The sequence below is a fragment of the Vanacampus margaritifer genome, chromosome 5 (assembly GCF_051991255.1).
Source record: "Vanacampus margaritifer isolate UIUO_Vmar chromosome 5, RoL_Vmar_1.0, whole genome shotgun sequence".
NCBI classification, from domain to species: domain Eukaryota; kingdom Metazoa; phylum Chordata; class Actinopteri; order Syngnathiformes; family Syngnathidae; genus Vanacampus; species Vanacampus margaritifer.
In genome coordinates, this window is record NC_135436.1 from 4426805 (window position 1) to 4440668 (window position 13864).

Consider the following 13864-nt stretch of genomic DNA (forward strand, 5'->3'; position numbering starts at 1 on the left):
AGTACTGTCTAGATTTCTTGTTCGCCATTACGGCAACCCAAATAATCGCTACATGGTACAGGATAAGTTTGAAGTCAGTTGGATGAATGATGGATCTAGAAGAAGTGAGCAAAAGTATGATCCCGATAAATGGTTTTGGTCTCCTTCATATACCTCCAAAGTTTCGTAGAAATTGCTAAAACGTACAATCGGGGCTGCTTCATTAACATGTTCTAGGGGGCGCTAGTGAGTCTTTTTTTTCTTTCCTTTTTTTAATTGCACATTACACTATAAAAAAATAATAATTTTGCAGAGCCAGATGTGTGTGCCAAGTTCCACAAGTTTTGGAGCATATTCAGGTCCTCAAAATCAGCGTTGTTTTTTTTGGCAAACAGTGTATTGCCATGGCAACAACATTTTACGAAAACTCACAAACTTCTTGTTGTAACATCAGGAAGGCCTAAATATTCTTCCTAGCAAATATGAGGTAGATCAGGTAGATCTTTTGAGTGATACCAGTGCTAAGAGTAGCGTGCTAATTAGCGTTAGCGAGTCAATGGTGCTTTAAATTGTGCTCAACCTTGAACTAGCTACCTTCTGGAAACGAGCTAAACAAAGTGTGTTTGCATTTAAGTGTGCACTGTATGTAATTTTCTTTAGTTTAGTTTTACAGTTTATCTCAACTGGAGTGTAATAAACGGCTTAATACCAGCAACATTGGACTCTTTTGACAGACTGTTCGCTGTCTGCTAAATTGTACTAGTCTGGTCAGAGAGGACAGATTATACATACTATTAAAGCTATAAAATGTATAGTTAACTCCATAGAGTAGCAGTTGTTGTCCACACGCTGTTTTTGTGGAAAAAGCACTCTCCTTATATTTCAAAATTAATAGATACATTTTATCGCGGTCTATTTGAATTGCAATATATAAGTAATTGTCTGTGTTTAAATCATAAGTCTTGGAACTTAAATGTTAGGAAGTGAAGTCAGGGATGCACAAATATGCAGGATATTCCTCCAATGATGACGTAATGTTCGCAGCTCGATGACGCATTATCACACATTGAAGATGTATGCACTAATTCTTGCGTGGCTGCGTGCGAACCGTCAGCCTGTCAACAACAATGGCGGATAGCCGTGTCGTAGTTGTTTTGTGCAGCCTCCTTAGCTTGCTTATACTTTTGCAGCAAAATATTTAGCTCCTTTATTCCCACGTTCAACAAGCGGTGTTGTACTTGAATCACCCGCCATTGTCACTTCTCCTGTGTTCGTCTTTTTCTATGTTGTTTTGATGCATGCAAAGCCATGTTTGTTCTGTAGATTGCAATAAAGTTAGGGGAAAAAAGTGTTTGTCCTCTACGGTGATTCTTCTTCTACGCTTTCCGTTAACTCCCTGTGGCTGCGCTACAGCGCCACTCCAGACTTGGCATATACATTACAGCCGATAAACATCCTCAGCATCTTATTTTGGACACACGCAAGTCTTGAAATGCTTCTGTGTGTACGAGATTTGTTTGAGGAACGAAGCCGGCTTTGCTTCCGTCTGGATGGGGCCTTAGTTCCTTGCTTTCTTTCAGTCCTTGTCGTTTCATTGTCCATGTCACATCTCGTTGCCGGTTTTCTCAACCTTGTCAAGTTCTAATTAGTTTTTATAGTGTTTCTTTGTACTTGTTGTTTCTGTTAAATTACTTTTTTTTTTTAGAACCCCTGCCTTGCGTCCCTGCACTTGGGTCCACCACCATAGAAAACCCTGACATAAAATAGCAAATCATACAAATAGAGGCAAAAAGATTTGAGTATGCAAAGTTAGATTTAAAAAAAAAAGTGGGTTGTGGGTTGGGTTGTGGGGTCCCCCGTTAATATATTATTACGCTATAAACTCACGTACTGTATTACATTTGTAAAGTTTTAGTTTTTTAACCAGGCCAATAACATAACAGCCAATTACGTACGTCATTGGCCTTTAAAATTATTATTGTTATTATTTTTAAATGACTGTTATTACTTTATAGGGATGTAAATTACGACTTAAGTCGTTATTTACATCAAAATACTTTGTACAGTAATTATAAAAAAAACATATACGCACCACCCGGAAGAGCCGGAACCAATATATCGTGCATGGACATTCATTGCTGACGGATGGCACAGCGGAGCTAATTCAAACGGAAATTTGACATGCCTGATGGCAAGCCGACTTGCTGATGGACGTCCGTTGCTGGAGAACAACAAGAACTTTAAATAACTTTAAAATGGCATGATTACTGTGGGAAATTAATGAAAAAGAAGGTGCTACGGACGAGGCACGGGCACCGTAAAGACGAAACAACGTAGCTCGCATATGACGTAACTCAAGGATTCCATGTATACTATATGATATTTTTTTAACAATACCTCAGGCTATACAGGTCCAGGTCATCTGTGTCAAAGTCCAGGAGAGGCTGCTGTGTATCAGATGGGCCCTGAGACTGAAGCACTGAGGATGAAGATGAGATGACTGTAGTCTGGCCTGAAGGATGAATGGTCTTGAACTGAAATTGGGGTCCCATCCACAGCCGGCGATGGGGACCTGTATGAGTAACAATCTCCACCTGAGAGTATAAATGTAAATAATGTAAGAACATGACATCATTGTCAGACATGAAATTAGGCGTAAGAGGTTTGTCCAGCATTAGTCTTTCTATTTTTTTTAAAGTGGTCATAATATTTTTAAATGTGAAAACATTTTCTTGTTTTGTACCAAAAATTAATTAATGATCGTGATTTCAATTGTGGCAGCACGGTGGCTGACTGGTTAGCACGTCCGCCTCCCAGTGCTGAGGACGTGAGATCGAGTCCGGGCTTCGGCCTTCCTGGGTGGAGTTTGCATGTTCTCCCCGTGCTTGCGTGGGTTTTCACCGGGTACTCCGGTTTCCTCCCACATTCCAAAGACATGCATGGCAGGTTAATTGAACACTCCAAATTGTCCATAGGTGTGATTGTGAGTATGGTTGTTTGTCTCTGTGTGCCCTGTGATTGGCTGGCAACCAGTTCAGGGTGTACCCTGCCTACTGCCCGAAGCCAGCTGGGATAGGCTCCAGCACCCCCGCGACCCTTGTGAGGAAAAGCGGTCAAGAAAATGGATGGATGGATGGATTTCAATTGTGATTATTATTGTTTCCATAATCGAGTAGGGCTACACAGGAGGAAGCCGAGGACAACAGTCAACCAGAAACAAGCGTGAAAATATTCCACCAAACAGGAGCGGGCAGTCTCTATTTTTATTTCCCAGCAGTACAAAAGTTTACATTTTGGTCTAAGTTTATATAAATAAGTGATTTTGAATAGAGTGTATGGCGTAACTATAGGGCGTTGTAGGGTAAAGCAGTTCAATTATTTGTTAAATTAATCATTATTAATTATTAAATGAATAATTATTTGATTAATTAATTGCAGGTTTAGACTCACATCTAAAACCTGCAGGACTCCGACCCTCCAGGATCAGGATAGGGGATACCTGTGCTAGGCCCTCCTTCTCAGGAAGAGCTCTCTTCTAATGTTTGTCAGGTTTCGGTTCTGTGGGGGTTGGGTTTTTGTTCGTTATGGGTGTTCTTGTTGTTTTTTGTCTGTGGTTGGTGTGTCTCATTTAGTGTTGGTATATTTAGTATGTTGTGTTTGTCCAGTCGGTGTGTGTGCATTGCCTATATTATGTAAGTTCGTGCATCAAGTCTTTTTCACAGCCAAGTTGTCTTCGTCACAAATAAGTAGCCATTGTCACCGCCTAGTAATCATTGTCACCGCCAAGTAGCCAATGTCACCGCCAAGTCATCGCCACAGCTAAGCCATCATCACCACAACTAGCCAAGTCGTCCTCATCACAGCCAAGAAGCCATAGCCCCAGCCAAGTCAAGTCACTCCACAACAAGTCAAATCAGATCCTGTCACGTCACATTCGTTCCAGTCATGGCGACCAGTCTACTCACGTCCCGTCCAGTCAAGGTGACCAGTCCACTCAAGTCCCGCCCAGTCACGGCGACCAGTCTACTCACGTCACATCCAGTCATGGCGACCAGTCCAGTCCCGATTGTCTGCTTACATTTCTCCCTATGTTTCATTAAAGTTCCTCATATTGCACTTCATTCCTGTCTCACTGCCTTGCTTCCCCACATTTGGGTCCACCATCCTTCAACCATTCACACCCACCCTGACAGCTTATGTGGTATTGTGTGATTGTTACATTGTTATTGAGTGTCATCAGTACTATCAAAGTAGCTAGGGTGTGCGAGTGTGTGTACATGTAAAAGTTGTAGCATACAATTACACCTGCTAAAATAAATGATAGTTAAAAAGTGTCTGTAAAATATATACTGTAGTCATAAGACAATAGATCAAAATAACACCAAAGGACCTGATTTGATAGACAGTATCAATAGATATCTACATGATCCACTTACGTAAAGTGGAGTACTGACTAACCTTTGCTTGTTCTCTATTGACTTTTGTGCTCTTGGTAAACTAACATGAAAAGTATAACCAGATTTGGATGCATTTGATTTAATCAATTATGAATAGAGTGGAATTATTCATAGCAAAACATAGTGGGTTACCTGCCGACATCAGAAAAGTGAGTTTTGGGCTTAGTCAGGCTGAAAAAAAGTGTCAGTGATTTAACGGACATCTATGATACACTTACTGGAAACGTGATCATAATTGTGTGCAGTTGATTATGAATATTCCATAATGTAATATTTGTTCATTTTCATAATACAATTTTAGGCATTTTCAAGAGCTAGGTGAGCCCCTGACAAGCACTTCAGATGAGTTTCTATGCATCTTGCCCTTCATGTCTGATTGATGCCTTGTCAAAGACAAATGTTCACATTTGCTTTGATAAATGTACACAATGCTCCTTTTTTGGTAATTAATGTGTGATGATTAGAACACTGTATGCCCATTTCTCCCATGACATGCAAAAACAGTGGATTGTCATATAGCCCTCCAAACCAGAATTAATTTCCCTGGAGATTGCTAGGGATTTGCAGAGTGAATTCATCATGAAAAATAAGCATAACTTTTTTTAAGTCCACAAAACAACATATGCTGCCTACGCATGACCTTGACCATGCCATTAGACAAGAAGACCTTTTCTAGACATTGTTTTTATTAACTAATCATCAACTGAGGCTGAATTTATACTGCAGTTTCAAATGCTCAATTGTTATTTAAAGCCTGTATCCAATTCTGATCTGCTGATGGTACTTTTAGGAAATATTACAGCCTTTCATTTGACAATTTCAGATTAATATATTTTTTTCTTAAGGTACTTGCTATAGACTTTTGAAAGATGCAAGGAACAAAACTTGTGCCCTGGATTGGCCTGACAACCAGTTCAGGGTGTACCCCGCCTACTGCCCGAAGACAGCTGGGATAGCCTCCAACGCCCCCCGCAACGGCCTGGGAACACCTTGGGATCCCGTCAGAGGAGCTGGTTGAAGTGGCTGGGGAGAGGGAAGTCTGGGCTTCCCTGCTAAAGCTGCTGACTCCGTGACCCGACCCCGGATAAGAAGGAGATGATGGATGGATGGATGGATGGGATTACAACACATTTAACTGAAACACCTTACTCTGAAACAAATATTTAATTGGCCTAGTTTTCTTAAAACATAGGTAACTGTATCTGTATATGAACTCAACTGAATATCAAGTTCAGTCATGTCATATTGAATTTATTGTATGAAACGGTTACAGGAACAAAGTGTTGTGTAATTCAAAATTGATGGGCTCTAAAAACAAATCACATAAGACAAAGGATGAATGGGAAATGTGTTCATGCATGCAATAAAAATCATATCAAATATTTATTGCACACAAAGCAAGCGGTGAAGGGGACCAGCACAAGTATGCCCTGGTGTCAGCATAGTAGATGGAGATTATGTCTGTTTGATTGTGTCACAGTGTCACTGCTCAGTTAGGAAAAGCAGGGGTCTGACCTGAGAGAGCCACTCCTCATCATCCTGCCCAATGTAAACAGTTGCCAGGCTATCTGATGACTCGTGATGTTTGCTTTGGCTCAGGCTTCCCGGGAACATTCCTGAAAGAAAACATTCAGATATAGTCTTCAATTAGAAACAACCAGTCAATGAAAATCTATTTAAATTGGTAAATGGACAGAACAAACATTCCAATACAATACTCAACAAATATAAAGAGTGTCCATAAAGTCTCTTTACAATTAAAACAATTTATTGCAAAGGCAGTTGTTGAGATACTTTAATAGATTTATTTTATTTTAATGAGTGTTTATTAGGTTGTTGTTTTTTTTACTCAATTTAACATATTTAAGGCCCTAATTACATCATATCAAATATTCTAATTTGATTATATATATATATATATATATATATATACAGTGCTGCACAAAAGTTTGTGAACCCTGCAGGAATAGTCAGGTTTTTTTGTATAACATATTAAAACAATCTTATTAAATGTTTAGTCATACCCCAATCTACAATGCTGACATTGAAAATAATGGACTTGAACAAAAAGAATGATAATATTGTCATTCATTATTGAGCAAAAGTTGAAGATTTAAGAAAAACTTCATGGGTGCAAAAGTATGTGAGTCACTTAATCAGACATTGCACCTCCTTTTGCAATGATAACTTAATCCAAACACTTTTTTTAGTGACTTATCAGTCTTTCACATCTACTTTGGGGAATGTTTGTCACTCTTCCTTGCAAAATGCATCAAGCGGGTTCGGGCATTTGGTGTTGTGTGCGCGCGCGCTTATAACCCGTGTTATGGTGCGGACGGATGGATTTCAACGACGACGTGTGCCGTATGTCGCCCGGGGCAACGGCCATTTCTCATGCAACGATATGGGACGTGCATTGAATGGCGGCATATTGGCTCCATAGCTGAATGGCTTTGTGCTTAAAAAGACTTGTTATCCCCTCCGGAGGCAGCTCCAACACAAAAGAGTGTGGCCCCGTACTTCCTACTTCCTTTCCTCCGTGCTGGGCGGGGGTCACATGAGTACAGGTAATACGCAAAAAGTGTTTCCATTGCCCTTTAGCGAAATCATTTTATTTCAACATGTCTCAAAAACCACCTTATGAGAGCGTAAATGTTTTTGCAATACTTTAGTGTTTTTTTCGAAAATCACGTGTTTTCATTAACGGCGTGCTTTTGTGCAACTTTCCTTTTGCACAAAACTGAGGGTAATTGAAACGTACCTATTAATGCACAATTTCTTTGCTAAACCACTCTCATCTCATTGGTCCATTTTAGTGGTTAGTTTAGCTACCAATTTGTCCTACCTGATCCTACTTGACTGCTTGTTTTAAGCAATGCAGCTCAGGGTTCACTTACTTTTGCACCTACATGAATTGACCAAAAACTCTTTTTAATTAGTTTTGACTACACAATTGATTTTAAAAAAAGAACAATGCATTGAAATGCTAAACCTACACCTGTTATTTCATATAAAATGTAATGGTTCAGATTGAACAACAAAATCATGTTGAAACAATTGGAAAATCTAAATTGCTCAAGAGGTTCACAAACTTTTGAGCAGCACTGTATATATATATATATATATATATATATATATATATATATATATATATATATATATATATATATATATATAATGTTAAATTTTTGGTTCATTTACTTTTTTGCTCATTGCACATTATTGCTTTTATTGTCCATAGAGGGCAACATAAGTAAATAAATAAAAACTGCATATGTATGGTTAGGTCTAATGCCACTGAACATTTTGAGTGGTTAAAAGTAAAAAAAAAAAATATTTAGAAATTACTTAGTGTCTGCCAAATTTTGGCCAAAAAAAATTGTGGTCAACAATAGAAAATTGCAATTGTCCAAAAAAATGGACATGCCCAATTTTTTTTTATGATTTATGATTGCATTCAAGGCCCGAATCACAACATACCAAGTATTCCAGTTTGAACTTTTTTAATGTATATATACAGGGTATCCATAAAGTCTCTTTACCATTTAAAAAAAATATAAAAAATGCAATTGATTAGATATTTTATTCAGATTTGTTCTACTGTATTCAGTGTTTATTAAAGTTTTTTATCACACTGCTTTTGTGTGTTTCAGGGATCCTGTTTGTCAAAGAGGTGATGTTGAATGAACCCCTACAAAATGGCTACTCCTCAAGAGAAGGCGCAATGTTTCTCATGGTTTATTGAAACAAAATCGGATAGGCAGACTCAGCGAAACTACAGAACTAAGTATGGAAGAAATCCACCATCACGTCCGTCAATTCGTGCATGGCACAATAAATTTATGGAGACAGGGACAGTGTTAGATAAAGGAAGGAGTGGGCGACCTTTGACAAACAGGATCCCTGAAACACACAAATGCAGTGTAATAAAAAACTTTAATAAACGCTGAATACAATAGAACAAATCTAAATAAAATATCTAATCAATTGCATTTTTAATAAATTTTTGAAATGGTAAAGAGACTTTATGGACACCCTGTACATCATAGTTAGTTTTTCTCATGCCACAATATTACTTCCATTGTCCATAGAGTACATAAAAATAAATACATAAATAAAAACTACAGATGTGTGGATATGTCTGATGTCAATGAACATTTGGAGTGGTTTCAAGTAAAAAAAAATATTAATGAATGACTCAGTTATCATACTTCAGGCAGAGACAATTTTTGGTTACGTTCCATAATATACACATAAATATTCCACAAGGGTTAATGGACCTCAATATTGGCACCATTATTTGCACGAAGCAAATCAAGACAGTACTCAATTTCTTGCCATGTTTGCTGTAGGATAGCTTCAACATCACTTTCCCATCCATCAAAAACACAAAAAAACACAAATTTTTAATGTGAATAAAAAACATTAATAAACACTCATTAAATGTAAAAAAATATTATAATTGATATAATTTAAAAACACTAGATATTCGAAAAAGGTCCCAAAATTTGCAAAAACGTTTTTAAGCTAAGAGGGGGTGGATTTTAAAGCGTAATGAAAAAAGGAAAATGCGAATTTTGGCTATGGAAACAGGTTTTGCGAATAACAACTGACAAGACCGGATACACGTCGCACATTTTGACCGGATATTACGCCACACGTACGTTCGCAGTCCCAAAGCAATGTCGAACGATAAAGTAGGGTATGTTTTGGGGGGACGACGAAACAGAAATCGTTTTGTAATATTTACATTATAATGGATATTAATGCTATTTTAGATGCAAAACAGCAAAGAAACGTTACGATTTATCAAGAATTACAAAAGTCTTTGCTTTTGTAATTCATATGACGTTGCTTCCTGGTCTTCTTCTTTCAAATTACTGATAGATCACATCTCTATGGTGTATACCGCCACCTACAGCGGCGCAGTCCGCTTTCAATATTTGTAAAAGAAGAACAGATGGGCATAAATCGCATGTCCGTTTTGCACATTTTCAGTAAATTCGCTTATAAAATTTGAAAAAATTGGATTGAAACCTGACTATTGCTGCACGTAATAAATGAGTCGTCTTGCGTGGCATAATTACTAATATAATAATAATAATATAATAATAATTACTATCACCACAAATGCCAACTTTATGCTTAATGTTTCAAGTGGGATTAAATTAAAGTCAAATATAAAGTCACAACTGTTACTCGAAACAACTTTGCCGATTCACGTACATCTCCCGAGTAATGTCCCCGCTGAGCACATATTGGACTTTTGATGACGTAGAGGTCGGATATATGGCCGTTCAGAATGCGGTCGCATTGCAAAAATTTGGATACATACCGGATCTAGGACCAAATATGAAAGTGACCGAGGTCGGATATGAAAAAATCGCAATTGAGCCATTCAGACTGACATAAAAAAGTCAGATACAGGTCGCATTTGTGCAAAAAAATCCGATCTGGGTCGCATTTGCCTGCAGTGTAAACAAAGCCTAAGACATTGATGGATATGTGTGTGTGTTTGGTCACTTTCAGGGGACTTTCAATTGACAGTTATACAAGCTGCACACTGAGCACTTTACACTGTATTAGGATAAAATATTTAAAAAAATACTGTTATGCGTTTTAACTGTGAGGCCGACATGGTAACATTCATCTACCATGCCAGTTTGCTGTTCATTTAACCTTTGTTAGGTGTACCAAAAGAAGAGATGGGAAATCCAGGTCCAGAAAGTACAGTTTGGTTTTAGCTACAGGTGCTTGTACTCAACCGGCAGGTTTTACATTATCATCACAATTATTTAATTCTGCATCATCACATAACATGCTCAGTACCATGGAATATAGTGTCCGTCTTTATTAAATGTGGGAGTTGTGGTATTTTGCTGTGCTGAATGCCAGTGGCCTCTTACTTAGTAAGAGCAGTGAAGCAGGCAGTCAGCACAAGAACAAAGGCTGCTTAGGTACTGATGAATCTCAATCTCATGGGGCCTGGGGCCCATAGCCAGTGGCTGAACAGGCTGATCTCCAAGGACAGATAAGGGCTTCATAGAGTTTGAAAGCTGACTGTATGGGGTGATAAAGGCTAATGGTCTTTTTGTTTTGTTTTTTGTATTAATTGAAGTTACTCTCTCATCAGCTGTACTATACAGGATTTAATCTGCTAGAAATCACTCTAGGCTGGCCCATTTGTCTTTTATCTCACTTTCAACCGTTAGTTCCCTTTTGAATGGTATTTGGGCAGATTCTGGCATACTGACATACTGGGTCAGCTTAGTCTATGATATCATGAGGGCCAGATTTGATTGACAGCTTCTTCATTCAGCCAGCTACAACTACCATAGGCTTTCTCTATTTTTCTTTGATTACTGACCCAGTCATGGCACAAAGGTTTCTCATTACCAATGCCTGATGCCCCAAAAGCCCTCACTGTGGCCCCTTCTGCAATAAAGACCAATTGACAAGGCATCTGTGACTGTTGTTTCGTGGGTGTAAGCGTCCAACCAGAGTCAGTCAGTTTCCACAATTAGAATTATACAACTGGTAGCGAGAGGCTGGAAACGGCCAAAAAGCATACCCTGTTTTGATCCTACAATTACACTCAGTGCTCAGTGGAGCTTGAAAGGAAATGCAGGAGGACAGTCATTAATAACAATGTGTGGAGTAGTTTCTAAATATATTCTAGAAAGGTAAAATGTGTTATGTGTGCATTAAAGCTTTTTTTGTTTGTCCCCTGTGGAACATCTTTAGAGGTGTTTTGTGCTGGAGTTTGTCACTTTCTTACTCGCGACTGGCACCTCTGGCCTTAAAGTAGCTTTTCAATCTTAGTAAAATATTTTCATAACTTTTCTGACGAAAAATCGATTTAAAAGTAGTTGAATGGTTCCTTTGCCATGGCCTGAGGGGGTCTGTATCATTTTTACTGGCAGTAAAGAACTTTGAGGAGGATAGTAGGAACACGCAAAAAACTACAAATGTGCTGACTACTTTATGGCATACGTCACATCCCCCTTTACCCATTCATTACAGAGACGGAAGTCAATTTGAATGTCGTGGACTCAAAAATGACGCAATGCACTTGTCCGCATGAGAAATGTGGTCTTCCTTGAGGCATAACGTTAGCAACTTTGTCCATATGACGGCGCCATAATCAACATACATTGAAAGTTCCTTAGTGTTGCTTTAGGCGTAACTGATAACTAACATGGCTCTCTAGCGCCCCCAGAGTGGAAAAACAAAAAAACAATCCGGGCACGTTTGACCTAGGGCAGGGTAGGCAGCCCTGGTCCTCAAGAGCCACAGTCCTGCGTGTTTTAGATGTCTCCCTCCTCCAACACAGGTGAGGATCGTGATCAGGCTTCTCCAGAGTTGTTGATACGCTGGTGGTGTTTTTTGGCAAGGAAATTTTGAACATGTTCAAAAAATATGTAATAAAATAATAATAATTAAAATAAATTTAATTGTTTTAGTTACAGTTACATTGTTGGGCAATTTGTACTTATTTTTCTTTTTGCTCTGATGAAAAATAGACATCAGAATTACTTATCAATTACTCAGTTTCCTGAGAAGTATTTTCACGGAATACTTACAGTATTTACTCATACACAAGTAATTATTTGGAGGACTGCTTTTTACTTTTACTTCAGTCCTACAATTCTAAAGTAGCAGTACTCTCACTTGAGTACAATTTTTGGCTACTCTACCTACCTCTGCCCATCAATTAAACCCAGTTCTTAAGATCGTTCTCACTTTAGGTGTCAACAGTGGCACAGTTGCACTGTAATTATTTGCAAAATGCAACTGGACAAGGGTGTGTAATTGGGCTTTAATTTGTTGTATGGTTTAATATTTTTCTCTTGGATCACTTCTTCATTGCACTACCCAGCCCCACAGGACACAATCGAAAAGAATACTGCAAAGGGATCACAAAGGGAGCTGAGAAATAGGATGTTGAGAATGTGTTTGAGAAACACAGCACAAAAATTTAAGATGGCATTCCATGACAAAGGTCGGGTCAAAAGTTGGACTATTTTAAGAAAACTGTACCAGAGGGGAAATGGCAAGTCAACAATAAATTTAGAGCCAAAAATATGCTTTTATATGCTTGCCTTTGTCATGCTTGGCTTGTTTGGGAAATAAAGAATGTATCACTGTTATGCAGCAACTGATTCAATTCAAATGCATAATTATCATGATGTGTTCAGTTGCACTGCCCATTTTGGCAGACATAATGGTGGGGAATATGACACCACTCAAACTTGTCCTCATTATTCTGACACTAGAGGAGACTATTAGCACACATGAGAAAATATCCTACCAGTTAGACCTGAATCACACAGCTCTATTTGAACCAGGACATGTATTGGTTGGTTCAAGTATCAAACACCTGTTGTGAATTTTGTCTTGTGACTTATGCAAAAAGTACTGAAACATTTAACAGTTGGACATGAGCATTCAAAAGCTTAGAGAAATTCACAATAAGTTCACCTGTAAAGGTTTGAATGCATTTTAGGCTCGTCCTGAAATTTTAGTCAAAAGCCAAATATCCCTAACTTTTTGTGAGCAGTGTATGTGTTCATGGGATAGCTAAAATCTGTTAAATTGCCGCCTATTATCATTTTTTAAAATGCCCCTGATAAAATGCTAGAAGGGCTCCCTGGAAAAAAAACTAAAACAAACTAAAGAAAAAAAAAAGTTTTGTGTTGTAATAAAAATATTAAAACAAACTAGAGCTGCGAGCAGCTATAAAGGGCCCTCGCAGCCTGGGCAACTTTGGGGTACTTGCACATTGGGGTACAGGTACATTCAAAGCCAAATTTATTTAAAAATGGCATAATATACCTTTACATATGGATTGTTTTATTTTTTTGCCAGGTGTGATGAGTGTGTAAAGCTCAAAGAGTTTTGGTCAATGTTAAAACCCTAAAAAATCAGCGTCTGTTTTTATTTTGGGGCAATTAGTTGCCCTGATTGGCATTTTTTAAAGTACATATATACACATCATCGTTTGTTTTACTCATAGCACAATATTGCTTGTATTGTCCATAGAGGGCATAAAAAATAAATAAATAAATAAGTAAATACATAAATAAATAAATAGATAAAAAGTACATACTGTATGTATTGATAGGTCTGATGCCACTGAACATTTTGAGTGGTGGAAAGTAAAAAAATATATATAAATAACTTAGTTATCACACTTACAAAGAGTATCCAAATTTTAGACAAAATACCTTATGTGTCGTAATATTTTTTGTCAATCCAAGGTCTAGGTGGCGCTATATTTATAACTGACTATTGTCATAGGGATACCTTCAGGTCGTGACTATAAACATACATGTGAAGTTTGGGATTTTTTGGAACATGAACTAAGGAGTTACTACGCATTTCGTCTTTCATGGCGAAGGAAATATGAAACACAAAAAATGATGCCC

The 13864-nt window shown here is 38.0% G+C and overlaps 1 protein-coding gene across 12 annotated transcripts in view; it reads right to left on the reverse strand.

Annotated features, from left to right (window-relative positions):
• bcas3 (BCAS3 microtubule associated cell migration factor) overlaps positions 1–13864 on the reverse strand; it is a 403272-nt gene that overhangs the window by 266895 nt on the left and 122513 nt on the right. For 11 of the 12 annotated variants that reach the window (XM_077565848.1, XM_077565854.1, XM_077565855.1 and 8 more), the window contains 2 exons: positions 5952–6052; positions 2377–2573 (listed from right to left, as the gene is read on the reverse strand). In XM_077565848.1, coding sequence (XP_077421974.1) covers positions 2377–2573; positions 5952–6052 — 298 coding nt within the window. Of the gene's footprint in view, positions 1–2007; positions 2201–2376; positions 2574–5951; positions 6053–13864 lie in introns of those variants that run through there. The other variant, XM_077565852.1, reaches the window with a different exon arrangement.